The sequence below is a fragment of the Moschus berezovskii genome, chromosome 3, assembly GCF_049115385.1.
Source record: "Moschus berezovskii isolate FMDL1 chromosome 3, NW_MosBer_1.0, whole genome shotgun sequence".
NCBI lineage: Eukaryota > Metazoa > Chordata > Mammalia > Artiodactyla > Moschidae > Moschus > Moschus berezovskii.
This window is the reverse complement of record NC_142462.1, coordinates 26,900,846-26,928,144: the sequence shown is the minus strand read 5'-3', so window position 1 is coordinate 26,928,144 and position 27,299 is coordinate 26,900,846. Positions and strand designations below refer to the sequence as shown.

Here is a 27,299-nt window from a genome sequence, read left to right as displayed (position 1 = left end):
TTTCTTAATTGCATAATTTATTTTGCCACAAGGAAATATAAGATGAAATGTTTTCATTATATATAATCTCTATGATTGTAATACAATAGATATGGGATTTTTATTTTAATATGTGATAAAGAACACAAACCCAGACCTATTATTCTATGACATTCTGAGCATAATATCGGGTATGGATGATTTCTGGATGGTTTGTTCCACCTAAAAAATCTACCCAAATTATAGTCATGTACCATAAAATTTCATTACTTCTTTAAATATAGCCATGTATGATTCCACATAGGTGTTCCTCACATTCTCTTTTTTCATAAGGCCACGCATCAAAAAATGCAACAAGATATAATTACTCCCTGGTCCCATGTAATTTTATCTAAGGAGTCACAAAGCCTTATATTTACATGGTGCTTTGTAATATCTCGCATCTGCACCGCCAGAGCCAGCGTCTCTCGTGTCTGTGCCACCGGTGCCAGACTGTGGCTCAGATCATGAACCCCTTATTGCCAAATTCACACTTAAATTGAAGAAAGTAGGGAAAACCATTAGACCTTTCAGATATGACCTAAATCAAATCCCTTATGATTATACAGTGGAAGTATGAAATAGATTTAAGGGACTAGATCTGATAGATAGAGTGCCTGATGAACTATGGACGGAGGTTCGTGACATTGTACAGCAGACAGGGACCAAGACCATCCCCAAGAAAAAGAAATGCAAAAAAGAAAAATGGCTGTCTGAGGAGGCCTTACAAATAGCTGTGAAAAGAAGAGAAGCGAAAAGCAAAGGAGAAAAGGAAAGATATAAGCATCTGAATGCAGGGTTCCAAAGAATAGCAAGGAGAGATAAGAAAGCCTTCCCAACGATCAATGCAAAGAAATAGAGGAAAACAACAGAATAGGAAAAACAAGAGATCTCTTCAAGAAAATTAAAGATATCAAGGGAACATTTCATACAAAATGAGCTCGATAAAGGACAGAAATGGTATGGACCTAACAGAAGCAGAAGATATTAAGAAGAGGTGGCAAGAATACACAGAAGAACTGTACAAAAAAGAGCTTCACGACCCAGATAATCACAATGGAGTGATCACTCACCTGGAGCCAGACATCTTGGAATGTGAAGTCAAATGGGCCTTAGAGAGCATCACTATGAACAAAGCTAGTGGTAGGTGATGGAATTCCAATTGAGCTATTTCAAATCGTGAAAGATGATGCTGTGAACGTGCTGCACTAAATATGCCAGCAGATTTGGAAAACTCAGCAGTGGCCACAGAACTGGAAAAGGTCAGTCTTCATTCCAATCCCAAAGAAAGGCAATGCCAAAGAATGCTCAAACTACTGCACAATTGCACTCATCTCACATGCTAGTAAAGTCATGCTCAAAATTCTCCAAGCCAGGCTTCAGCAATACGTGAACCGTGAACTTCCAGATGTTCAAGCAGGTTTTAGAAAAGGCAGAGGAACCAGAGATCAAATTGCCAACATCCGCTGCATCACGGAGAAAGCAAGAGAGTTCCAGAAAACCATCTATTTCTGCTTCATTGACTATGCCAAAGCCTTTGACTGTGTCGATCATAATAAACTGTGGAGCATTCTGAAAGACATGGGAATACCAGACCACCTGACCTGCCTCTTGAGAAACCTGTATGCAGGTCAGGAAGCAACAGTTAGAACTGGACATGGAACAACAGACTGGTTCCAAATAGGAAAAGGAGTATGTCAAGGTTGTATATTGTCACCCTGCTTATTTAACTTCTACGCAGAGTACATCATGAGAAACGCTGGGCTGGAAGAAGCACCAGCTGGAATCAAGATTACCGGGAGAGAGGAGCACATGAAGATGGTGGAGGAATAGGACGGGTCGACCACTTTCTCCCCCACAAAATCAACAAAAGAACATTTGAGTGCTGAGTAAATCCCACAAAACAACTTCTGAATACTGGCAGAGGACATCAGGCACTCAGAAAAGCAGCCCATATTCATTGAAGTTCAGTTCAGTTCAGTTCAGTCGCTTAGTCGTGTCCGACTCTCCGCGACCCCATGAATCACAGCACGCCAGGCCTCCCTGTCCATCACCAACTCCCGGAGTACACTCAAACTCATGTCCACAGAGTCGGTGATGCCATCCAGCCATCTCATTCTCCATCGTCCCCTTTTCCTCCCGCCCCCAACCTTTCCCAGCATCAGAGTCTTTTCCAGTGAGTCAACTCGTCGCATGAGGTGGCCAACGTATTGCAGTTTCAGCTTTTGCATCAGTCCCTCCAGTGAACATCCAGGATTGATCTCCTTTAGAAACTGGTTGGATCTCCTTGCAGTATAAGGGACTCTCAAGAGTCTTCTCCAACAGCACAGTTCAAAAGCATCGATTCTTCGGCGATCAGCCTTCTTCCCAGTCCAACTCTCACATCCATACATGACCACGGGAAAAACCATTGCCTTGACTAGACGGACCTTGGTTGGCAAAGTAATGTCTCTGCTTTTTAATATACTATCAAGGTTGGTCATAACTTTCCTTCCAAGGAGCAAGCGTCTTTTAATTTCCTGGCTGCAATCAGCATCTGCAGTGATTTTGGAGCCCAAAAAAATAAAATCTGACACTGTTTCCACTGTTTTCCCATCTATTTCCCATGAAGTGATGGGACCAGATGCCATGATCTTTGTTTTCTGAATGTTGAGCTTCAAGCCAACCTTTTCACTCTCCTCTTTCACTTTCATCAAGAGGCTTTTGAGTTCCTCTTCACTTTCTGCCATAAGGGTAGTGTCATCTGCATATCTGAGGTTATTGATATTTCTCCCAGCAATCTTGATTCCAGCTTGTGCTTCTTCCAGCCCAGCGTTCCTCATGATGTACTCTGCATAGAAGTTAAATAAGCAGGGTGACAATATACAACCTTGACGTACACCTTTTCCTATTTGGAACCAGTCTGTTGTTCCATGTCCAGTTCTAACTGTTGCTTCCTGACCTGCATACAGGTTTCTCAAGAGGCAGGTCAGGTGGTCTGGGATTCCCATCTCTTTCAGAATGTTCCACAGTTTATTGTGATCGACACAGTCAAAGGCTTTGGCATAGTCAATGAAGCAGAAATAGATGTTTTTCTGAAAAGGAGGTAGGAAATAGATAAAAAGATAAAAAGAGAGACAAAAGAGGGAAGGATGGAGTTCTGTCCCTGGAAAGGAGGCTTAAAAAAAAAAAAAAGAGGGAGAAGTTTCCAAACACCTGGAAACACTGGCGAGTGGAACCTCAGATGGCCACATAACTGGGAGACAAAATACATAAATAATTAAAACTCACAGACTAAGTGCCCAGAGGAAACTCTCAACGGAGAAGCGGCTCAGATGCCTGCGCCCCTCACTAGCAGGCGGGGGCTGGGCAGGGAGGCACCAGCAGTGGCGCTTAGAGGGAGAACCAGGCTTGAGCGCCTCAGGGCAAACTGAGGGCTCGAACTTAAGATACCAGAGCAGACGTTGCAGCTGAAGGGCGAGAGGGCTGGTAAAAGCCTGCTAAAAGCCCCAAGCCAGGACTCCGCCAGCCCCGCCCACAGAACCGGGTGCTGAGCTGAGCGACGCAGGTGGGGAGGGCAGCCAGCGCCTGGGCGGGCGCAGCAGCGGCCCCAGAGAGTCTTCCCGTGCCAAACTGCAGGCAGGCTTCCTTGCTGGACAGGACTTCTTCGGTTTGGGCCGGTTGATATCAGCCTGAGAAACTGCGCCGGTTGTACTCCCAGAAAACTGAGCGGCAGGGACCAGGAAGGTGATAAGTCGCAGACACCGCGCTCGCCAAACGCCTGGTCACCTGAGCTGCTAGGACTGGGAAGGCACAAAACGCAGGCCCAGCCTAGTCTGCGCCTTTATCAAGTACCCGAGGACCTGAACCTGAGCTGCTCAGACCTGGGAAGTGCATGCAACCCAGCGCTAGCCGCGGACAGCTCCCAGCAGAGCAACCTAAAGCCTAAGCAGCATAAACAGGGAAAGCACACACGCCTTGAGCGGGAGCATTCCCAGTGTAGCCGAGACGCTGCTGCGAAGAACTGACTCACTGGAAAAGACTCTGATGCTGGGAGGGATTGGGGGCAGGAGGAGACAGGGACTTCAGAGAATGAGATGGCTGGATGGCATCACCGACTCGATGGACATGAGTTTGAGTGAACTCTGGGAGTTGGTGATGGACAGGGAAGCCTGGCGTGCTGTGATTCATGGGGTCGCAAAGAGTCGGACATGACTGAGTGACTGAACTGAACTGAACTGAGCTTGTAATATCACCATGTACGTTACTGAAGGTGCAAATTTCATTGCTGTGTTGGACCGTATGTCAGATGAGTCAATGCTCAGGTGCAAAACTTGGGACATTATGGGAAGGAAATGGAAATGTGGGGAAGAATTTAGTGCAAGAAACAAGACAAACACTATGTAACTTCTGAATTGGTGTCTGTTTTTAATGACTTTGGTATGACTGATTCATCATAAATTCACAATGTTCAAAGATATAAAGGGCATTGAATTATCTGTTCCAAAACCCCCATATTGAAAGGTGGGGAAATTAAAACCAGTGAATGTTATAAGGATATACAGGGGCAGAATGGGAGTCAAAACTAAAAGTCACTTTCATCAGTGCATTTTCAATGAAAGCAGAGTGTGTCCAGTAAAATTAAAAAGCAGTGTTCTGTTAAGCCAGTTGGCAAGGAAGGAAGCATTCTTGCTCTGGCAATATAAAAAGATGTTTTAAATCACTTGATGAGCATAAAGGGAACACTGTCCACAACATAGCCATGTTCCATTAGTAGATTTCATTCCAGTGTGGGAGCCTGGACACTAGAAAGACCTCTGAGGAGCTGAGAATTTGTATGACTAAATGCTTCCCAATTACTATAATTGAGGAGGGGAGTACAGAGAGGTAAGCTCAGGGGAGTCAAACGAACAGTCCCATTACTGAAGGTATGGGAGAAAAAGAAAAGGAGGTGTGAGGGAGAAAGTAAAGCTGAAAAGAAGAGACAGTGGAGAAGTACTGAAAGAGCAAGAAGTGAGACTGTCAACATGGAGAAGTGATTCCAGGCCAAAGAAGAGAGCATCTTATCTGGACAATGCAAATGTATTTGTGTAATTTATGCTATAATCAAAGTGCTTTTACACTCTCATCAGTTCAGTTCAGTCGCTCAGTCGTGTCCAACTCTTTGCGACCCCATGAACCACAGCACACCAGGCCTTCCTGTCCATCACCAACTCCTGGAATTTATCCAAAATCATGTCCATTGAATTGGTGATGCCATCTAACCATCTCATCCCCTGACGTCCCCTTCTCCTCCTGCCTTCAATCTTTCCCAGCATCAGGGTCTTTGCAAATGAGACAGCTCTTCCCATCAGGTGGCCAAAATATTGGAGTTTCAGCTTCAACATCAGTCCTTCTAATGAACACCCAGGACTGATCTCCTTTAGGATGGACTGGTTGGATCTCCTTGCAGTCCAAGGGACTCTCAAGAGTCCTCTCCAACACCACAGTTCAAAAGCATCAATTCTTCAGTGCTCAGCTTGTTTATATACAACTCTCCCATCCGTTTATAACTACTGGTAAAAACATAGCCTTGACTAGACAGACCTTTGTTGACAAAGGAATGTCTCTGCTTTTTAATATGCTGTCTAGGTTGTTCATAACTTTCCTTCCAAGGCGTAAGTGCCTTTTCATTTCATGGCTGCAATCACCACCTGCAGTGATTTTGGAGCCCCCAAAAATAAAGTCAGCCACTGTTTCCCCATCTATTTGCCATGACGTGATGGGACCGGATGCTGTGATCTTTGTTTTCTGAATGTTGAGCTTTAAGCCAAATTTTTCACTCTCCTCTTTCACTTTCATCAAAAGGCTCTTTAGTTCTTCTTCACTTTCTGCCATAAGGGTGGTGTCATCTGCATATCTGATGTTATTGATATTTCTCCCGGCAATCTTGATTCCAGATGTGCTTCTTCCAGCCCAGCGTTTCTTACGATGAAGCTAAATAAGCAGAGTGACAATATACAGCCTTGATGTACTCCTTTTCCTATTTGGAAACAGTCTGTTGTTCCATGTCCAGTTCTAACTGTTGCTTCCTGACCTGCATACAGGTTTCTCAAGAGGCAGCTCAGGTGGTCTGGTATTCCTATCTCTTTCAGAATTTTCCACAGTTTGTTGTGATCCACACAGTCAAAGCTTTGGAATAGTCAATAAATCAGAAATAGATGTTTTTCTGGAACTGTTTTGCTTTTTCGATGATCCAGCAGATGTTTGATCTCTGGTTCCTCTGCCTTTTCTAAATCAGCTTGAACTTCTGGAAGTTCATGGTTCCCGTATTGCTGAAGCCTGGCTTGGAGAATTTTGAGCATGACTTTACTAGCGTGTGAGATGAGTGCAATTATGCGGTAGTTTGAGCATTCTTTGGCATTGCCTTTCTTTGGGATTGGAATGAAGACTGACCTTTTCCAGTCCTGTGGCCACTGCTGAGTTTTCCAAATTTGCTGGCATATTGAGTGCAGAACTTTCACAGCATCCTCTTTCACGATTTGAAATAGCTAAATTAAAATTTCATCACCTCCACTAGCTTTGTTCGTAGTGATGCTCTCTAAGGCCCACTTGACTTCACATTGCAAGATGTCTGGCTCTAGGTGAGTGATCACTCCATCGTGATTATCTGGGTCGTGAAGCTCTTTTTTGTACAGTTCTTCTGTGTATTCTTGCCACCTCTTCTTAATATCTTCTGCTTCTGTTAGGTCCATACCATTTCTGTCCTTTATCGAGCTCATTTTGTATGAAATATTCCCTTGATATCTTTATTTTTCTTGAAAAGATCTCTTGTTTTTTCTATTCTGTTGTTTTCCTCTATTTCTTTGCATTGATCATTGGGAAGGCTTTCTTATCTCTCCTTGCTATTCTTTGGAACTCTGCATTCAGATGCTTATATCTTTCCTTTTCTCCTTTGCTTTTCGCTTCTCTTCTTTTCACAGCTATTTGTAAGGCCTCCTCAGACAGCCATTTTTCTTTTTTGCATTTCTTTTTCTTGGGGATGGTCTTGGTCCCTGTCTGCTGTACAATGTCATGAACCTCCATCCAGAGTTCATCAGGCACTCTATCTATCAGATCTAGTCCCTTAAATCTATTTCTCACTTTCACTTTATAATCATAAGGGATTTGATTTAGGTCATATCTGAATGGTCTAGTGCTTTTTCTCCACTTTCTTTAATTTCAGTCTGAATTTGGCAATAAGGAGTTCATGATCGGAGCCACAGTCCACTCCCGGTCTTGTTTTTGCTGACTGTATTGAACTTCTCCATCTTTGACTGCAAAGAATATAATCAGTCTGATTTTGGTGTCAACCATCTGGTGATGTCCACGTGTAGAGTCTTGTGTTGTTGGAAGAGGGTATTTGCTGTGACCAGTGCGTTCTCTTGGCAGAACTCTTTTAACCTTTGCCCTGCTTCATTCTGTACTACAAGATGCTTGTTAATACTAACTTGGTCTTTTATTGTTGGTTGTTGTTTACTTAGTTTGTGGTAGACACAAAAAGCAATAACTATAAAAGCAAATAAAGTGCAGTTCTTATTCTTGAAGTTCCTAACTAGTGTTGGAAAGAGACACATACGTGTGAAGAACAAAGTTCTAAGAAAGAATACAGGTGGTTTACATTGATCGAGTGAGTGAGTGTGACCATAGGAACATCTGTTAGCTCTGCTGCCATAACAGAATACCACAGACTGGGTGACTTAAACAGCAGAAATCTGTTTTCTTACAATTTTAAACTGGAAGTTTGAGATGAAGTTGCCAGCAGGGTTGGTTTCTGGCTTTTCTCCTTGGTTTGCAGATGGCTGCCTTCTCACTGTAACCCTACAGGTGCACTCTTCATGTGCCTCCTTCTCTTATAAGGACATCAGTCCTATAGGATTAGTGCCTTATGACCTCATTCAACTTTATTCACCTCCTTAAAAGTATCTCCAAATACAGCCACATTCAGGATTAGGGCTTCCACGAATGAATTTTGGGGAACACAATTCACTCCCTTAGAGAAGCATCTGCTGAAGAGGTGATGTTTAAGCTAGTTCTCTGATTTAATTTTCAAGGAGTTCAATGCACATGACTTTTTTATATGTTCTTATTCATAGTGCTTTGGTTTTATAAGTTTAGCTCTGATCTGTTTTTCGTGTATACGTTTATAGTTGAAACACGCTTTTTAGATGAATTTACTGCACATACTGTGGTTCTCACAAAGTCTGACAACAGTGTAACTGAGGAAGAGGATGGTACATATGCCAATCAGAGACAGAGGAATGTTAAGCCAACAAATGGAAATGCCTTTATTAAGTAATTATTTTAGTTAAACTCTAATGACAAGTATTATGTCTCATTTGTTTTCAGAAGATTCTCATATTTACCCCTCAGGAATTTTTATTTTCAAAAAGTTCATCCAAGATTATATAATGCATTCTACAAATTATCCTTTTTCTGGCTAATCTTTTTAATTCTCTGGTTTATATTCTAGATAAATGAGTCATGTTGCATTAGAAAAAAATTATATAATTATTTAAGATGATTTGGGAGAAACTTAAGGTTGGAAGTGATCATTCCAAACTTATATTCTATAAATTCCTGGTCATTCATCGTCTACTCAGACCCTATTCAAATGTGAAATTCACTGTTTCATAAGACATTTTCTTATTCACAGTGCTTTGTTTATAACCCTCAATTTATTCAGTAACACTCTGTTATTCTTGCATGTTTCTAATTACCTTTCTTTATTTTTTGGGGCTCAATAATTACTGCCGATGCTGATTGCAGCCATGAAATTAAAAGATGCTTATTCCTTGGAAGGAAAGTTATGACCAACCTAGATAGCATATTAAAAAGCAGAGACATTACTTTGCCAACCAAGGTCTGTCTAGTCAAGGCTATGGTGTTCCCAGTGGTCATGTATGGCTGTGAGATTTGGACTGTGAAGAAAGCTGATCGCCGAAGAATTGATGCTTTTGAACTGTGGTGTTGGAGGAGACTCTTGCGAGTCCCTTGGACTGCAAGGAGGTCCAACCAGTCCATTCTAGAGATCAGTCCTGGGTGTTCATTGGAAGGACTGATGCTAAAGCTGAAACTCCAATACTTTGGCCACCTCATTCGATGAGTTGACTCACGGGAAAAGACTCTGATGCTGGGAAGGATTGGGGGCGGGAGGAGAAGGGGACAACAGAGAATGAGATGGCTGGATGGCATCACCGACTCAATGGACATGAGTTTGAGTGAACTCCGGGAGTTGGTGATTTACACAGAGGCCTGGCGTGCTGTGATTCATGGGGTCGCAAAGAGTCGGACACGACTGAGAGACTGAAATGAACTGAACTGAACTGATGGCTTTAGATACTGTGATGCAGCTGTTTATTTTCCAAGATATCATTGCATTTGTTCATTTTGCAAGGTATTGTTGATTACTGCAACATAGGAAATCTATCCTAATTTTAAGGTTATTCATGCACCCACTTGCCTTATTTAATGCTCTATTTACACTCTTCTATGGTTTATTCTTGTCTTGATTTTGTCGGTAAAACATAATATTTTTGCAAATGGTGAGTTTGTCTCTATTTACTTTTCTATAGCAAGATTAAGATTTAGTCTAAATTTATGACGTGCCAACACTAAGCAAATATTTTTAATACATTATTTCATCTGATTCTCATAATAGCTATATATAGTTACTCATTTCCATTTTACAAATGAGTAAACAGAGGCATTGATGGGTTAAGCAATATGTTTACAGAGTTCTTAAATTACAGAGGCAAAACTTGAACTTGAGCAATCTAACAGCCCTCTTCCAGCTCTCAAATTTATGTTCTGATTGTAGTGGCTGGGACCTCCGGTGCAAAGTCTGCAGGAATGTTTCTTAATGGTTTTGTTTCTTAATGGTTTTAGTGGGAATTCTTCCACGTTTTGCCACTGAGTATGATATCACTACAGGTTTCTGCTAGAATTTTCCTTTTATTGGTTGCTTTCTCAGAATTCTCTCTGGTTTTAAGTCAGGAGTGGGTTTTCCATTTTATCAAATGCTTTTTCATCATCACTAACTTTATGTGCTATACCTTCTGTTCCTTGGATTAACTTTTTCAGAATGTTTTAATAATTTTCTTTTTTATTTATTTAGTTTTGGCTGTGCTGAGTCTTTGCTGCTGTGAGGGCTTTGCTCTAGTTGTAGTTACGGTGCCCAGGCTTCTCACTCTAGTGTCTTCTCTTGATGCACAGCACAGTCTCTAGGGCAATCAGCCTTCAGCAGTTGTGGTGTGTGGTCTCAGTAGTTGTGGTTCTTGGGCTTTAGAGCACAGGCTCAATATTTGTGGTGTATAGGCTTAGTTACTCCATGGCGTGTGGGATCTTCCCGGCACAGGGATTGAACCCATGTTTCCTGCATTGGCAGGCTGATTTTTTATCACTGAGCCACCAGGGAAGCACTTTCAGACTAATTGTTTTTAAACAAAAAAATGGATGTATCAAATTACTTTTTAACATTATATTAATTTTTTCACTTATATCTTAATACAATCATGTTAGCTGAAATACAAGTCTATTTCATCCTGATGTGATAATCTATAACTACACAGCTGCATTTGATTTATCTTAAATAAAATAATAGTATTTCATTTAAATTTTTGTGTATTTCCAAAAATAATGCTGACTATAAGATTGTGCCACTCTGATAAAATGTCGATGTTTCATCTCTTTGTGCATGGTGCAACAGTTTTGCAAAATAGTCTTTCCTTGAAATTTCATAAAATTTTTTTTCCATGAGATCAGCTGTCCTGACATCATTTTAGGAGGTTATTTTAGATTGTTTTTCTATTTCTTTCAATCTAATTTTCCTGTCATCTACGCTGTCTCTTCTTCAGTCAATTTAATCATTTATATTTTGCAAAAACTCATTGAGACTTTTGCTACTTGCAAGGCCTGGTCCAATTTTAGCACACTGAGTGGCCCATCACTTCCCTAGACCTGGGAATGAGCCTTCCCAGCACCGTGGGACACAATGGCCATGAAATGGTGTCACATGGTCAGATATGTGGCTATGAAGGGACCCTGCTGACTGGAAGTTGGTACTTGCCAGCTGCCTCTACAAAGATTACGGCATGACCATTGCAAGCTGCTGACCTTCAACACCCCCTGAAAGAAGTTCAGGGTGAAAATCGGGAATGAGGCACTCTGTGCTCTGAAAAAAAAAAAAAAAAACAAACTGGCAGAACAGGCCTTCAGATAGTTAGATCTTTTCAGAAAAAGGTTTTATGAGTTCCAATTCTTGCATCTTCTCTTACCTAGAAAAACACTGACGTCATTAATGGTGAAATCTGCTTTGGCTATTAAAAAAAAATTTTTTTTTTTTTACAATTAAAAGTCAAAATAGAGTAGCTATGGTTCAGACATCCTGGGAAATAACTATTTCCCAGATATCCTGAAAAATGATATTATGGGTGTGATTTCAGATTAGACACTGTGACCTAATGTAGAACTTAATGCTCCTGTAATGCATTTTTGCTTCTGTACTTTGCTTGCTGCTCGTAAAACCAAAGTTATTCCATTTTAAGCTAAGGTTGTTTTTAAGTAAAGATTCCTAAAATTGTTTTTGAAAAAATAAAAAAATTAAAAAAAAAGAGATTTCAAATTCTTAGTTTAAAATTATATGTATTATTATAAAACTTAAAATTATTTTCATGTATATATCTTTTCTGTTTTCTTATCTACAGAGTTGTTGAGTTTATCTTTCCATTGTTTGTTTCTGGATGAAACTTGCCAAAAGTCATCAAATTATTTTTTTCAAATAATCATTGAAATTTGCTTTTCTGTTGTTTATCTGTTTATAACTTTGCTTTGCCTTTTTGTTGTTTTGTAAGAGTTTATTCTGGCCACTGATCCTTTATATAATGTGTACTTGAAATTATCTTTTTTGTCTCTATGGCCTACTTTATCTATATTGTCGTTTTATGCAGAAATATTAAAGTTTTATAAAAATTCTTCTATACTGCTTTATATTCTGTTATCTTGTGTATCTAAATATATTACAAGTTCTCAGAAGGCAGGAATCATGTGTTGACTTTTTAATGCTGCAAGACTCCTAGAATAGCATTTATACATGTAATAGACTTAAAATTTTTTTTAAATTGAAGGATAATTGCTTTACAGAATTTTGTGGTTTTCTGTCATATATCAACAAGAATCAGCCACAGGTACACTCATGTCCCCTCCCTCCAAGACCTCTCTCCCAAATCCCTCCCTATCCCACCCTTCAGCCTGTCGCATAGCCCCAGTTTGAGTTCCCTGAGTCACACAGCGAATTAACATTGGCTATCTATTTTACATATGGTATTGTAAATTTCTATGTTACTGTCTCCATACATCTCCCCTTCTCCCTCCTCTCCTCCCACCATGTCCATAGGTCTGTTCTCTATGTCTGTTTATCCATTGCTGCCTTGAAAATAAATTCATCAGTGCCATCTCTTCAGATTCCATATATATGTGTCAGTATATATTTATATTTCTTTTCCTGACTTACTTCACTCTGTATAATAGGCACTAGTTTTGTCCACCTCATTAGAACAGATTCAAATGCATTCCTTTTTATCACTGACTAGTTTTCCATTGAATACAGTATGTAACACAGCTTCTTTATCCATTCATCTGTTGATGGACATCTAGGTAGCTTCCATGTTCTAGTTATTGTAAACAGTGCTGCAGTGAACATAGGAGTACATATGTCTTTTTCAGTTTTGATTTCCTCAGGGTATATGCCTAGGCATGGGATTGCTGGGTCATATGGTAGTTTTTGAGGAAGGCAATGGCAATCCACTCCAGTACTCTTGCCTAGAAAATCCCATGGATGGAGGAGCCTGGTGGGCTGCAGTCCATGGGGTCGCTAAGGGTCGGACACGACTGACCGACTTCACTTTCACTTTTCACTTTCACACATTGGAGAAGGAAATGGCAACCCACTCCAGTGTTCTTGCCTGGAGAATCCCAGGGATGGGGGAGCCTGGTGGGCTTCCGTCTATGGGGTCGCACAGAGTCGGACACGACTGAAGTGACTTAGCAGCAGCAGCAGCAGCAGCATGGTGGTTTTTATTCCTAGCTTTTTAAGGAGTCTTGATACTGTCTTCCATAGTGGCTGTATCAGTATACGTTTCCACTAGCAGTGCAAGAGTGTTCTCTTTTCTCTGCACCCTCTCCAGCATTTATTGTTTGCAGACTTTTTGATGATGGCCATTCTGACCAATTTACATTTCACTAATAATGAGTGATTTTGGAGCCCCCCCAAAATAAAGTCTGACACTGTTTCCACTGTTTTTCCATCTATTTCCCATGAAGTGATGGGACCAGATGCCATGATCTTTGTTTTCTGAATGTTGAGCTTCAAGCCAACCTTTTCACTCTCCTCTTTCACTTTCATCAAGAGGCTTTTGAGTTCATCTTCAATTTCTTCCATAAGGGTGGTGTCATCTGCATATCTGAGGTTATTGATATTTCTCCTGGCAATCTTGATTCCAGCTTGTGCTTCTTCCAGCCCAGCGTTCCTCATGATGTACTCTGCATAGAAGTTAAATAAACAGGGTGACAATATACAAACTTGATGTACTCCTTTTCCTATTTGGAACCAGTCTGTTGTTCCATGTCCAGTTATGACTGTTGCTTCCTGACCTGCATACAGGTTTCTCAAGAGGGAGGTCAGGTGGTGTGGTATTCCCATCTCTTTCAGAATGTTCCACACTTTATTGTGATCCACACAATCAAAGGCTTTGGCATAGTCAATGAAGCAGAAATAGATGTTTTTCTGGAACTCTCTTGCTTTTTCCATGATCCAGCAGGTGTTGGCAATTTGATCTCTGGTTCCTCTGCCTTTTCTAAAACCTGCTTGAACATCTGGGAGTTCAGTTCAGTTCAGTTCAATTGCTCAGTCGTGTCCGACTTTCTGCGACCCCATGAATCACAGCACGCCAGGCCTCCCTGTCCATCACCAACTCACGGAGTTCACTCAAACTCATGTCCACAGAGTCGGTGATGCCATCCAGCCATCTCATTCTCGGTCGTCCCCTTTTCCTCCCGCCCCCAACCTTTCCCAGCATCAGAGTCTTTTCCAGTGAGTTAACTCGTCGCATGAGGTGGCCAAAGTATTGCAGTTTCAGCTTTAGCATCAGTCCTTCCAATGAACACCCAGGATTGATCTCCCTTAGAATGGACTGGGTGGATCTCCTTGCAGTACAAGGGACTCTCAAGAGTCTTCTCCAACACCACAGTTCAAAAGCATCAATTCTTCGACGATCAGCTTTCTTCACAGTCCAACTCTCACATCCATACATGACCACGGGAAAAACCATAGCCTTGACTAGATGGACCTTGGTTGTCAAAGTAATGTCTCTGCTTTTTAATATGCTATCTATGGTGGTCATAACTTTCCTTCCAAGGAGTAAGCGTCTTTTAGTTTCATGGCTGCAATCAGCATCTGCAGTGATTTTGGAGCCCAAAAAAATAAAGTCTGACACTGTTTCCACTGTTTTTCCATCTATTTCCCATGAAGTGATGGGACCAGATGCCATGATCTTTGTTTTCTGAATATTGAGCTTCAAGCCAACCTTTTCACTCTCCTCTTTCACTTTCATCAAGAGGCTTTTGAGTTCCTCTTCACTTTCTGACATAAGGGTAGTGTCATCAGCATATCTGAGATTATTGATATTTCTCCCAGCAATCTTGATTCCGGCTTGTGCTTCTTCCAGACCAGCGTTCCTCATGATGTACTCTGCATATAACTTAAATAAGCAAGGTGACAATATACAGCCTTGACGCACTCCTTTTCCTATTTGGAACCAGTCTGTTGTTCCATGTCCAGTTCTGACTGTTGCTTCCTGACCTGCATACAGGTTTCTCAAGAGTCAGGTCAGGTGGTCTGGGATTCCCATCTCTTTCAGAATTTTCCACAGTATGGTTCAAATATTGCTGAAGCCTGGCTTGGAGAATTTTGAGCATGACTTTACTAGCGTGTGAGATGAGTGCAATTGTGCGGTAGTTTGAGCATTCTTTGGCATTGCCTTTCTTTGGGATTGGAATGAAGACTGAACTTTTCCAGTCCTGTGGCCACTGCTGAGTTTTCCAAATTTGCTGACATATTGAGTATAGCACTTTCACAGCATCATCTTTCAGGATTTGAAATAGCTCCACTGGAATTCCATCACCTCCACTAGCTTTGTTCATAGTGATGCTTCTAAGGGCCACTTGACTTCACATTCTAAGATGTCTGGCTCTAGGTCAGTGATCAAGTTATCGTGATTATCTTGGTCGTGAAGATCTTTTTTGTCCAGTTCTTTTGTGTATTCTTGCCACCTCTTCTTAATATCTTCTGCTTCTGTTAGGTCCATACCATTTCTGTCCTTTATCGAGCCCATCTTTGCATGAAATGTTCCCTTGGAATCTCTAATTTTCTTGAAGAGATCTCTTGTCTTTCTCACTCTGTTGTTTTCCTCTATTTCTTTGCATTGATCGCTGAGGAAGGCTTTCTTATCTCTCCTTGCTATTCTTACGAGTTGACTCACTGGAAAAGACTCTGATGCTGGGAAGGATTGGGGGTGGGAGGAGAAGGGGACGACAGAGAATGAGATGGCTGGATGGCATCACCGACTTGATGGACATGAGTTTGAGTGAACTCCGGGAGTTGGTGATGGACAGGGAGGCCTGGCGTGCTGTGATTCATGGGGTCGCAAAGAGTCGGACACGACTGAGCGACTGAAGTGAACTGAACTGAACTGAATAATGAGTGATGTACATGTAATAGACTTCAAATGAAAGAATGAATTATGTAATGTTAAATACTACAGAAAGTGTTAGTCACTCTGTTGTGTTCAACCCTTTGCATCCCCATGGGCTGTAGCAGGCCAGGTTCCTCTGTCCGTGGAATTCTCTAGGCAAAAAAACTGGAGTGGGTAGCCATTCTGTTCTCCAGGGGATCGTCCACACCCAGGGATTAAACCCAGGTCTCCTGCACTGCAGGCAGATTCTTTCCTGTCTGAGCCACCAGAGAAGCCCTCTGTAGGTAGAGCAGAACATTAATAAATATTATGCTAACTGTGACTAACATTTTTCTTTTTTGGTTGTTTAGCCATAAATTTGCAGCAACTGTCAACAGAACATTCAATGCTGCTGCTGCTGCTGCTGAGTCACTTCAGTCGTGTCCGATCTGTGTGACCCCTTAGACGGAAGCCCACCAGGCTCCCCCGTCCCTAGGATTCTCCAGGCAAGAACACTGGAGTGGGTTACCATTTCCTTCTCCAATGTGTGAAAGTGAAAAGTGAAAGTGAAGTCGCTCAGTTCTGTCCGACCCTTAGCGACCCCACGGACTGCAGCCTACCAGGCTCCTCCATCTATGGGATTTTCTAGGCAAGAGTACTGAAGTGGCTTGCCATTGCCTTCTCCGGAATATTCACTACTTGGTGCAAACTCAATCCACAGTCCTGCAACTACAAAAATGTTCTTGGCTGCAACCAACAACAGCTCACGCTTCTTGTTTAAAATAAGTTACAACTCAATTAATCATCCAAAGAAGGCTATTTCCCATCAGATACCAGATTTTGAACATGTGGCTCATACCCCTAGTGCAAACCTCAGTCTGGAGGAGTTGGCAGTTCCTACAAACAACCATGGTTCTTTAAGCATTAACCTGAACAATTCTCATAGTGAAGTAAAGGATGTTACCCAGAGTCTCATCCAAACAGAGGCAGGAGAGTGTAATTCTCAAACTAACAGGTCTGTCCAAGGTTACACACAGTATGAAAGGATGGGTTTACATCATCACTTACTAGAGCCATCACTGTTTTGCCAGAAAAGCCTGGATTGACCAAAAGATCAAGTTGTGCTGTATCCCCTTGCTTTCTTGGTGTTTCCTGTGTGCCAACCATAGATGGTCTCTTCCATTGTGGACTCTGCCCCTTTGGATATTACGGAGATGGTATCAATTGCAGAGGTAGTGTGACAACTCTTCAAATGTCACAAAGAAAACTATCTAGTTCAGTTTTAAGTGCTGAAGAAGACACACCTTTCTTTATATTAAATTTTGTTTACTCCATTTAGTTCACTAACTTCTATTTATTTTATTTATTATTTGGGTATATTCTCTTCACATTTCAAAAAAATTAACACAAGTGTTTGTCAAATTTTTAATAATGTTGATATTAAAAAACATTATAACTGTACAACACACTTCAAATATATGAATTAAGTACCTACTTGTTCTAGGGCCTTTGGAAACATTTGTTTCAATTATGTCATATAATCCACAAGGACTCCATGTACTAGGTATTATTTTTCCCATTATACAGAAAAGAAAGCACAACCTTACAGGGCCAACTGACATTCCTGGCAGTAAGCAGCTAGATATAAAATAATGGTATGATTAACACTGTGGTCTGGGTTCCTTTCAGCTCACTGAGGGTATTTAGCCTTTAAAGGACTAATCCTGCATATTTATTTGTATAAATTAAGTTTCTCTGTAATTCCTCCAGCTCCTAAGAATAAAACAAGTTAGGCATCACTTTAATTTTGAAAGGATTGTTTACTTCTTTTCACAATCATCAGCATAGTTTTCTTTGATACAAATAAAATTTCTGGCTTAGAAGTTAATTTTTAGTGTTCATATTATTTTGTTTTTTTGTGTGTTTTGATTTGTTTGAGACCAGCTTAAGCAACAGAGCTGTTAAAGTGTTCCTTTGTTCTGAGTTACCTTGAGGAACTTCATTTTTTTCTTTTTCTGTAGGAATAATGATAATAACCTTCAATTCTTACATGTTTATAACATAAAACTCCTTTTTATTAGCAAATAAAACAACCTCAATCATTTCAGTTACTTCAAAAAGTGTTAAATTCCTAATAAAGTCTATCAGAGAAGCTTAAGAAATAAGAACATATAATAAGCTTATGATGTGTTCCTGGCATTTTGCTCTTTGACATTCTGATTCTCCCTGACATTCACCAGCATTTAACATTTAGCTAATTAGTATCTGAAACTAAACTGCTCTCTGAAAGACTGTAATCCCTTTTATGGTTAGCAGCCATGTCCAACAGCAGATTTTCTATGGGACTAATTTCCTCATATGGTATGTTTTTCTTACCCTATTAATCATTTACCTCAGTCATCCTGCTAGTAAAACAAATATAAGGGGAAAAATAATTTTGTGAATGTATGCAGTCATTATTGTTTAATAGCAATTTCAAATTTTTCAATTTCAGAGAATTTTACTTTTATTGTATAATTAAGTCTATAAGCAATGTGTATACACTGTATCTACAATTTAGCCTTTTTGCCTTGATTTTTTCAGCCATTTGTAAACATCCTTGTAGAAGAAAAAGAGAGTGTGTTGCCCCAAACATATGCAAATGTAAACCTGGTTACACCGGTTCTGACTGCCAAGGCAAGTATAGCTCTTATTAATTTGCATAATGAATTTAATTGATAATTAATATTTCTAAGCCATGAGCTTTATTTTTTACAGCTGTATGTCATCCTGACTGCAAAAACCATGGAAAATGTATTAAGCCTAACATTTGTGAATGTCCCATAGGACATGGCGGAGCAACCTGTGATGAAGGTGATAATTCAAATTAAAAATCAAATAATAAAACCAAAATAATGCAATCTTTTAAAAATGTTTTAAAGGTAATTCAGTTTTACTGTGTACATATTAATATATATGTTTTAATGCTGGTGAGGGAGGCTAAGTTTTGTTAATGTTTATTAAAAATAGTTTATTGAAGATTTAAAAAAATTTAAATTTGCCAAATCAGAGAGCCAAAAAGCAATAGCTCATACATCTTTGGTAAAAGTATCTGCAGAAATATTTTTTTGATATTTAGTTATATGGAACCATATCCCTATAAATATATTAGCTTCAAAAAAAGATATCTTCCTATTGAATAAGTTCTCAAACATGGGTCCAAGGAACTGCTATTATCAAATAATTAAAAGGTATCAGGTAATAAAAAGAAACCTAAAAAATCATTTTTAAAAACATGTTTATAGCCATATAATTTCATTGCCTTTGTTGAAATCTTAAATGGAGAGTTTAGAAATGGCATTCCTAAAATAGATAATACTTTAAAGAGAAAAAGTTGTTATTTTTTAAGTAATATTTTTAAAGAATACATCTTAGTGGATTGTACCTATATAATTATTAATAAACTGAGAGCCATGTTGTGTTTTCATGACAAGGCAAGGCACAAATTAACAAATTATAATAAACATAAAGTGAACTAACAGAAACAGTATGAATAGCATATGAAAATAATTATAGAAATATAGACGTGTTCTCTTTGTAGGGCAAGAATGTGTAACTCCAAGTCTCACTTTTTAGAAGAAACCTTACATTGTGTATTTCCATCTAGTTAACCAAAAGTTTTATAAACCAAAACATGATGATGATTTATAGGTGTCTACAGAGTGTGACCTCATAGTCAATCCCACAGAACTAGATTTCATGCTAAAATAGAACTAAGTTTACTGTAAATTGCTCATTGCAGAAGATTTTATCCTGATTATGCTTCCAATCCCAAAGAAAGGAAATGCCAAAGAATGCTCAAACTACCGCACAATTGCACTCATCTCACACGCTAGTAAAGTCATGCTCAAAATTCTCCAAGCCAGGCTTCAGCAATACATGAACCGTGAACTTCCAGATGTTCAAGCAGGTTTTAGAAAAGGCAGAGGCACCAGAGATCAAATTGCCAACATCCACTGGATCATGGAAAAAGCAAGAGAGTTCCAGAAAAACATCTATTTCTGCTTCATTGACTATGCCAAGGCCTTTGACTGTGTGGATCACAATAAACTGTGGAAAATTCTGAAAGAGATGGGAATACCAGACTACCTGACCTGCCTCTTGAGAAACCTGTATGCAGGTCAGGAAGCAACAGTTAGAACTTGACATGGAACAACCGACTGGACATGGTACTCCGACTGGAAAAGGAGTACGTCAAGGTTGTATATTGTCACCCTGCTTATTTAACTTCTATGCAGAGTACATCATGAGGAACTCTGGTCTGGAAGAAGCACAAGCTGGAATCAAGATTGCCAGGAGAAATATCAATAACCTCAAATATGCAGATGACATCACCCTTATGGCAGAAAGTGAAGAGGAACTCAAAAACCTCTTGATGAAAGTGAAAGAGGAGAGTGAAAAAGTTTGGCTTGAAGCGCAACATTCAGAAAACAAAGATCATGGCATCTGGTCCCATCACTTCATGGGAAATAGATGGGGAGACAGTGGAAACAGTGTCAGACTTTATTTTTTTGGGCTCCAAAATCACTGTGGATGCTTATTGCAGCCATGAAATTAAAAGATGCTTACTCCTTGGAAGGAAAGTTATGACCAACCTAGATAGCATATTAAAAAGCAGAGACATTACTTTGCCAACCAAGGTCCGTCGAGTGAAGGCTATGGTTTTTCCAGTGATAATGTATGGATGTGAGAGTTGGACTGTGAAGAAAGCTGATCGTCGAAGAATTGATGCTTTTGAACTGTGGTGCTGGAGAAGACTCTTGAGAGTCCCTTGGACTGCAAGGAGATCCAACCAGTCCATTCTAGAGGAGATCAATGCTGGGTGTTCATTGGAAGGACTGATGCTAAAGCTGAAACTCCAATACTTAGGCCACCTCCTGTGATGAGCTGACTCACTGGAAAAGACTCTGATGCGGGGAGGGATTGGGGGCAGGAGGAGAAGTGGACGACAGAGAATGCGATGGCTGGATGGCATCACTGACTCGATCGACATGAGTTTGAGTGAACTCCGGGAGTTGGTGATGGACACGGAGGCCTGGCGTGCTGTGATTCATGGAGTCGCAAAGAGTCTGACACGACTAAGCGACTGAACTGAACTGATGCTTCATAAACATAAACTGACTTTTTCCAAATTAGGAGCTGATTTAACACAATCTGTGTTTGTAGAAGGCTGTAGACCACCTTGTCAACATGATGGCACCTGCTTAGCTGGAAACCTCTGCATTTGCCCTTATGGTTTTGTAGAAATACAGTGTGAAACAAGTAAGCAAAGCTCTCTTGCAGTCTAATATGATGAAATTGCTCCTTGAAGAGTTAATTGCTCTAATGCTGAGATAAACCCAAACCCTATGCAAAATATATGCCTTCATGATTTGCTATGATGATAACCATTCTGTACACCCCTGGGAGCACTGGGTGCCAATAGTAAGTAAGATAAAGAAGCTTGTTCTTAGAAACAACTCTTTTCTGGACTCTGTCCATGGCCATTACTTTGAGATAACAAGAATTCTAATTTGTTGTCTGTGCAGTCACTCAGTCATGTCCGACTCTTTGCGACATGATCTGTAGCCTGCCAGGCTCCTCTGTCTATGGGATTCTCCAGGGAAGAATACTGGAGTAGGTTTCCATTTCCTTCTCCAGGGGATCTTCCCAGCCCAGGGATTGAACGCACGTCTCTTTCATCTCCTGCATTGGTGGTTGTGTTCTTTACCACTTGTGCCACCTGGGAAGCCCCTCTAATTTCTTGGCTTATATACAAATTTATCTCATTTAATCTATGTCTATGATTACTTTCATTAGTAAGAGTTTTCACAGTCAACTCTTGCTTACTGTTCATCTCAGTGATTTTCTACTTTCCCCATCTCTATTAACAACAGCAAACAATCAAGATAACTGAATACGAAAACTGCAAACTATTTAAAGCCAAAAAATAGTTTTTTATCTTTCTCTTTAATCTTATTCATTAGACAATGTGATTGGCAGTTATGAGCAACTAAGTCATAGCCAATAATATGACCAGTACCGAGTCTAACTTACCTTTCTTTTAATTTATCCTATGATCTTAGTTGTCTGTAACAGGCACTGTGAAAATGGAGGCAAATGTCTTAAACCAGATGTCTATGAGTGTAAGCCTGGCTGCTATGGACCTACCTGTAGCACAGGTAAAATCAGAAATATTTTCAATAAATATGTCAGTTGAAAGAAATTTAAGGTGCACCAGTGGTTTAAGGTGCATCAATGGCTTCAGGATAAGGACTTGCAAAACATAAAACTAACCAGATGAGATTGGTATAGAGTTTTTATTTCAGATAGATTTTTAAAACCCTGTCTCTCATCTTCATTCGTTATCTTTTATTCAACTACAGAATGTATTGCAGCTTTACTCTTATCCAACCCAACCAATACTTTCTATTTTGGCTTTTATTTTTCCCTCATACTCTTGCCTTATGATGGAGAGAAACATATTTGTGTTTCATATTCAGATCTCTTTGAAGTCTTTTTTTTTAATCACAATGCAGACATTCTGTTTCATTAAATAGTCAAGCAATTCTGAGTTAACTGGACATGATGATGTTATTCTATTTATTAATCATAGTATCAGGCTTAATTCCATGGCAGTGGTGTTTGACATTTTCTATGTTTAATCCATTGTGATCTAAGGCCTTTTTCTCAACATAAATTTAATTCAGGTGTTTATAGCTTGACAACTACGTGTGAAGCATGATGCAAAGGGAAATAAAGATCAGTTTGATTTTTTTCCCATTACAAGTAGCATATCATTAGTGAAGGAGATACAGATTATAATTATAAAAAGCACTATGATACAAGTTGGGCAACAAGTAATATAATAAATGTTTAGCTTTTTGGAAGCAGAGGAAAGAGAAATGCATTCTGACAGGTGCAGTTAAGAATAAAATTGTGTAAACTTTGAAGAATTGGCAAAATCTGGATTAAAAATGGAATTTGCGGTGACTTTCAAAGTGGAACAGAGGGAAAGAAGCAAAAACAAAGCATACTTTTGAGTGTGCTAGGACTTCAGTGCAGTGTTCCTATTTGAATTGGGAAGATGACTTAAAGTCATGACTGAATGTATTTGAGCAGATTACTGACTATCCTGCTTTTGCTGTTGAATTGCTTTCTCCTAACTTCAATTGTTTTACCAACAATGCTTACCAAGGGCATTCTGAATTCTAATAATAGCCTCCACATTCTTAGCTTGGTAATATTTGTTAACTTAATGAACAAACTTTCAAAGCTATTATCTGGTTATTCCTCTCCTCTTATGTTTGGAAAAGTCTAATTAATTATAGGTTATGGGTTTAAATGGCAGTAAAAATAAAATATTTCATTATGCACCATTCTGTACATGAGGGCAGCTTCCATTTTTTAAATAATAAAACTTTTATGGTCTTTCTCCCTCCTGCTGTATACCAGCTTTGTGTGACCCTGTTTGCCTCAATGGTGGTTCCTGTAATAAGCCAGACACTTGCGTCTGTCCAAATGGATTCTTTGGTACATAGTGTCAGAGTGGTAATTATTCTTTCTTTGTAAATAAAAAGGCAAAGGAAAAGTTAGACACAAACAGAGCTCCGAGTAAACAAACATAAGACAATTTTCAAAAGGGATGACGTTATTTATTTATCTTCTCTATTTCTTGTGACATTGCAGTTTTGGCCACCAAATTATCAGTTCATAGAAATATATGAGTTACTATGTAAAATGTTTACTTATTCAACTTATGTTAGGCTCACAACCTTGGCGCACTTGTAGGACCAAGGTGTGAAACAAATAAGCAAAGCTCTCTTGCAGTCTTCCGTGTGCAGTGGTGTCACTTTTGTTGCCTTCTCAGCAAAAATGTTTTATTTATAGTTAATCTAATGTCTACTACTAATTTTATCTCATGATCTCTCTTGACGTTAGTTTCATTAAACACCTATGAAGAGCCAGCTACACACAGCAGTGTACCCAGTAATATGAGACATAAAGATGTACTATTTCCCCCATTTATGGCCTATGATCTTAACACTTTCACGCATAGAGTAAATACTATAAGCTGTTTTTGTTTTTTTCAGAATAATGGGCATGACCTAAGTTGAGTACATAGGCATGAAATAATATCAGTAAATGAAATTTTAAATCTGTTTTCTGCATCTTAGTAGTTTTGAGTGTATACAAATATAGAGTGGGTCTTGAATATCAAAGTACTCTGCAGTATATTTTGAAACATGATAAGGAATTTTATTCCTGATACTGAATCAGCCTGGCTTGGTGCACAGTGAATATGTGTGTATGTATCTTTATCCTAGCACTGGTGTTCCTCATGGAAGGATACGATCTCCGTTTTGAGAAAAACAAGATCATAATAGTATTATGGTTTGAAAACTACAAAACAAAAGTTACTGAGTATTTGATCAGCTATTATTGAGAAAAATAAATACTTTAATACAAAAGTTTGAGTTTCCTGGATTTGATGGCAGTCTGAATATACTTTATTTTATTTGAGATTTTTTTATGGCACAGAAAACCCTATGACCTCAAAATCTTTCAAGTCCACTTTGACATACTAAACTACTTCTCTATGTTCTATTTTTATGTATTTCTTTACTATCCGAATCCTTCCTCATATGATTACTAGCAGATCATCATCCCCATTTATGTTTCTGAGATCCGTCTGGAACCATATTAAGAAAAAGAAAAACATGAGGTCATGGGGCAAATGAAACAAAAAGAGTTAGCTCAAGGACCACATGTCCTGCTTTATTGTAACCTGCTCTCCCAAGCTCTTATGGATTGCTAGAATTTCAATGAAAGAGACAAAGAATTACTGGCTAGAAAGAAGACACGGAGAAAGAGGAAATGGGGAAGGAAGGTGCTAAAGAGGGTAGTTTGATGAACAGCTTTGAGAGATTTCATAACCTGCTGCCTAACAGCCAGGTGTACTTCCTACATCCCTGCCACTTGTTTGCCACAAGGTTATGGGCAGGGTAAGGCCCCCACCCTGAGCCTTAATTGTTTTCATCTGTAATATGGAGCTTATATGGGGTTGTCATAGGATTAAATATGTTAAAATATGAAGCACCTAGAACAGTGCCTGGTATGTAGAAAACACTATGTAAGTTTGTGTTGGTGGTTACACTGAATAGAGGAATAGAGAGAGGTGGAGAAAGAAAAGGATGGACAAAGAGACTTGAGAGGAAATACTGCAATAGATGAATGTCAAATGTCTCCAGTCTTTTCCTGGAGAATATAAAAATATTTATTTGGTTTTATTGAGCATGGATATGTATTGAATATAATCCTTTACCAAGATGGAATCATATACAATTGTATGCAAGCTCCATTAAGTCACAAGTGTTTTGACATTTAAATATGATCTTGATTAGATCTCAGTTTTGTGAGAGCGGTTCTTAGTCTCTAGTGCTTTATGTCAGGAGGAAGAAGGTAGCGAATAATGAGTCAGAATTACCTAGTTTTCTTATATTCTTTGAAACTTGATTTCCCTCTTTGTACTGCAGGTCAAACACCATTGAGTATTATCAAGTATCAGAATGGACATTTTTATTCAGAAGAAGTTGAAGTTAACTATTAATACTTGAAATTTATTTGAACATCATTTTTAAAGCTCTTTTAAAGGTTGAAGAAACTAATAAATATAGACTGGTCTTAGTTGTCACTGTTAGAGAACAGGAAAGGAGAAATCCAGATAATCAAAATTTTACTTTGACATGTGATTTGTCATTAACATATTGAAATGATGTTTCCGACAGTCATAATATTTAATAAACTCAGTATTTTCCCTGTCTTTACTGTGACAGTGTCTTTATCATCACAGAAGGCATCTGACGTATCCAGGTATAAAGTGTTAATGCAAAATTAGGAACTCTCAGGACTGTTGGAAGAGCCTTGGTGGGGATGGGGGAGGCTATGGCAGAGTTCAGAAAAGCAGCTGCTGAAGGTCAGAAAAATTGAGAATGAAGATGTCACTTTAATTCCAAGCATCTAGCAGCAAACACCTTTGAAAAAATAATGGCTTCCTATTCATGTCCAGCTTCTAACTCTCCGGAAGGTTCTTTTCATTGGTGAACTCTAACCCAGAACCACACAGAGAAGGGGTTCTGGAAAATCTAGCTACTAGTCTTAGGAGGAAGTGACAGTGATGCCAAGGGAACAAAAGTGAGCTCACATGGGACATACTGAAAGCTTTTCATCTTACAGCTTTGGACTATATTCTGGAGATAAAGCTATTACTTTTCAGTGATAAAAAAAAAAAACATGTTTAGCTCGGTCTGTTTATTTTTCATCTCTACTCTTTCTGCTGCTCTGACATGTACCATTTCTGGAGAGAGGGGGAAGAAATAATGGAATTTGGAGTTTTAAAAGACTCACTTGGTCACTCTGTTTCTGTGAAAAGGTCTTTTATTCATCCATTCTTTTTAGAACCATGATCTATTTTGATGCAGAAGTGAGAGAAACTGTCACAAAATCAAATCTGCCTATAAATATCAAAAGAGATTTGAATACTTCATAAAAGAAAATTAGATTGACATGATATTTAAAGAAGTGGGAATGTCAACAAAGAATATGCAAATAACTGAAAGCTCTATTTCAGAGATGCAAATACATTAACTAGAGTTATAACACTTCTTTTTCTCTATTTGACCTCAAACTTCATTATCTTTTTCAAAAAACATTTTATTTTATTTTTTTATTTTTTAAAATTTTTATTGGAGGCTAATTATTTTACAATATTATATTGGTTGGTTTTTCATACATTGACATGAATCCGCCCAGGGTGTACATGAGTTCCCCCTTCCGAGCCCCCCCCCCCACTTCCCTCCGCCCCTTATCCTTCCTCTGGGTCATCCCCGCATACCAGCCCCAAGCATCCTGTAACATGCATTGACCCTGAACTGGCGATTCATTTCACATATGATAATATACATGTTTCAATGCCATTCTCCCAAACCATCCCACCCTCACCCTCTCCCACAGAGTCCCAAAGACTGTTCTATACATCTGTGTCTCTTTTGCTGTCTCGTATACAGGGTTATCATTTGCATCTTTCTAAATTCCATATATATGCTTTAGTATATTGTATTGGTGTTTTTCTTTCTGGCTTACTTCACTCTGTATAATAGGCTCCAGTTTCATCCACCTCATTAGAACTGGTTCAAATGCATTCTTTTTAATGGCTGAGTAATACTCCATTGTGTATATGTACCAAAGCTTTCTTATCCATTCGTCTGCAGATGGACATCTAGGTTGCTTCCATGTCCTGGCTATTATAAACAGTGCTGCAATGAACATTGGAGTACATGTGTCTCTTTCAATTCTGGTTTCCTTGGTGTGTATGCCCTGGAGTGCTATTGCTGGGTCATATGGCAGTTCTATTTCCAGTTTTTTGAGGAATCTCCACACTTTTCTCCATAATGGCTGTACTAGTTTGCATTCCCACCAACAGTGTAAGAGTGTTCCCTTCTCTCCACACCCTCTCCAGCATTTATTGCATGTAGACTT

General features: G+C 39.3%; 1 protein-coding gene across 1 annotated transcript in view; it reads left to right on the top strand.

Annotated features, from left to right (window-relative positions):
* VWDE (von Willebrand factor D and EGF domains) overlaps nucleotides 1–23,389 on the top strand; it is an 84,200-nt gene extending 60,811 nt beyond the window's left edge. The window contains 9 exon segments of the mRNA XM_088831646.1: nucleotides 1,365–1,395; nucleotides 8,129–8,310; nucleotides 16,408–16,783; nucleotides 16,786–16,975; nucleotides 18,327–18,419; nucleotides 18,501–18,596; nucleotides 20,949–21,044; nucleotides 21,848–21,943; nucleotides 23,217–23,389. Of these exon segments, the coding sequence (XP_088687772.1) occupies nucleotides 1,365–1,395; nucleotides 8,129–8,310; nucleotides 16,408–16,783; nucleotides 16,786–16,975; nucleotides 18,327–18,419; nucleotides 18,501–18,596; nucleotides 20,949–21,044; nucleotides 21,848–21,943; nucleotides 23,217–23,389 (1,333 nt within the window).
* Nucleotides 23,390–27,299: the final 3,910 nt, after the last annotated feature.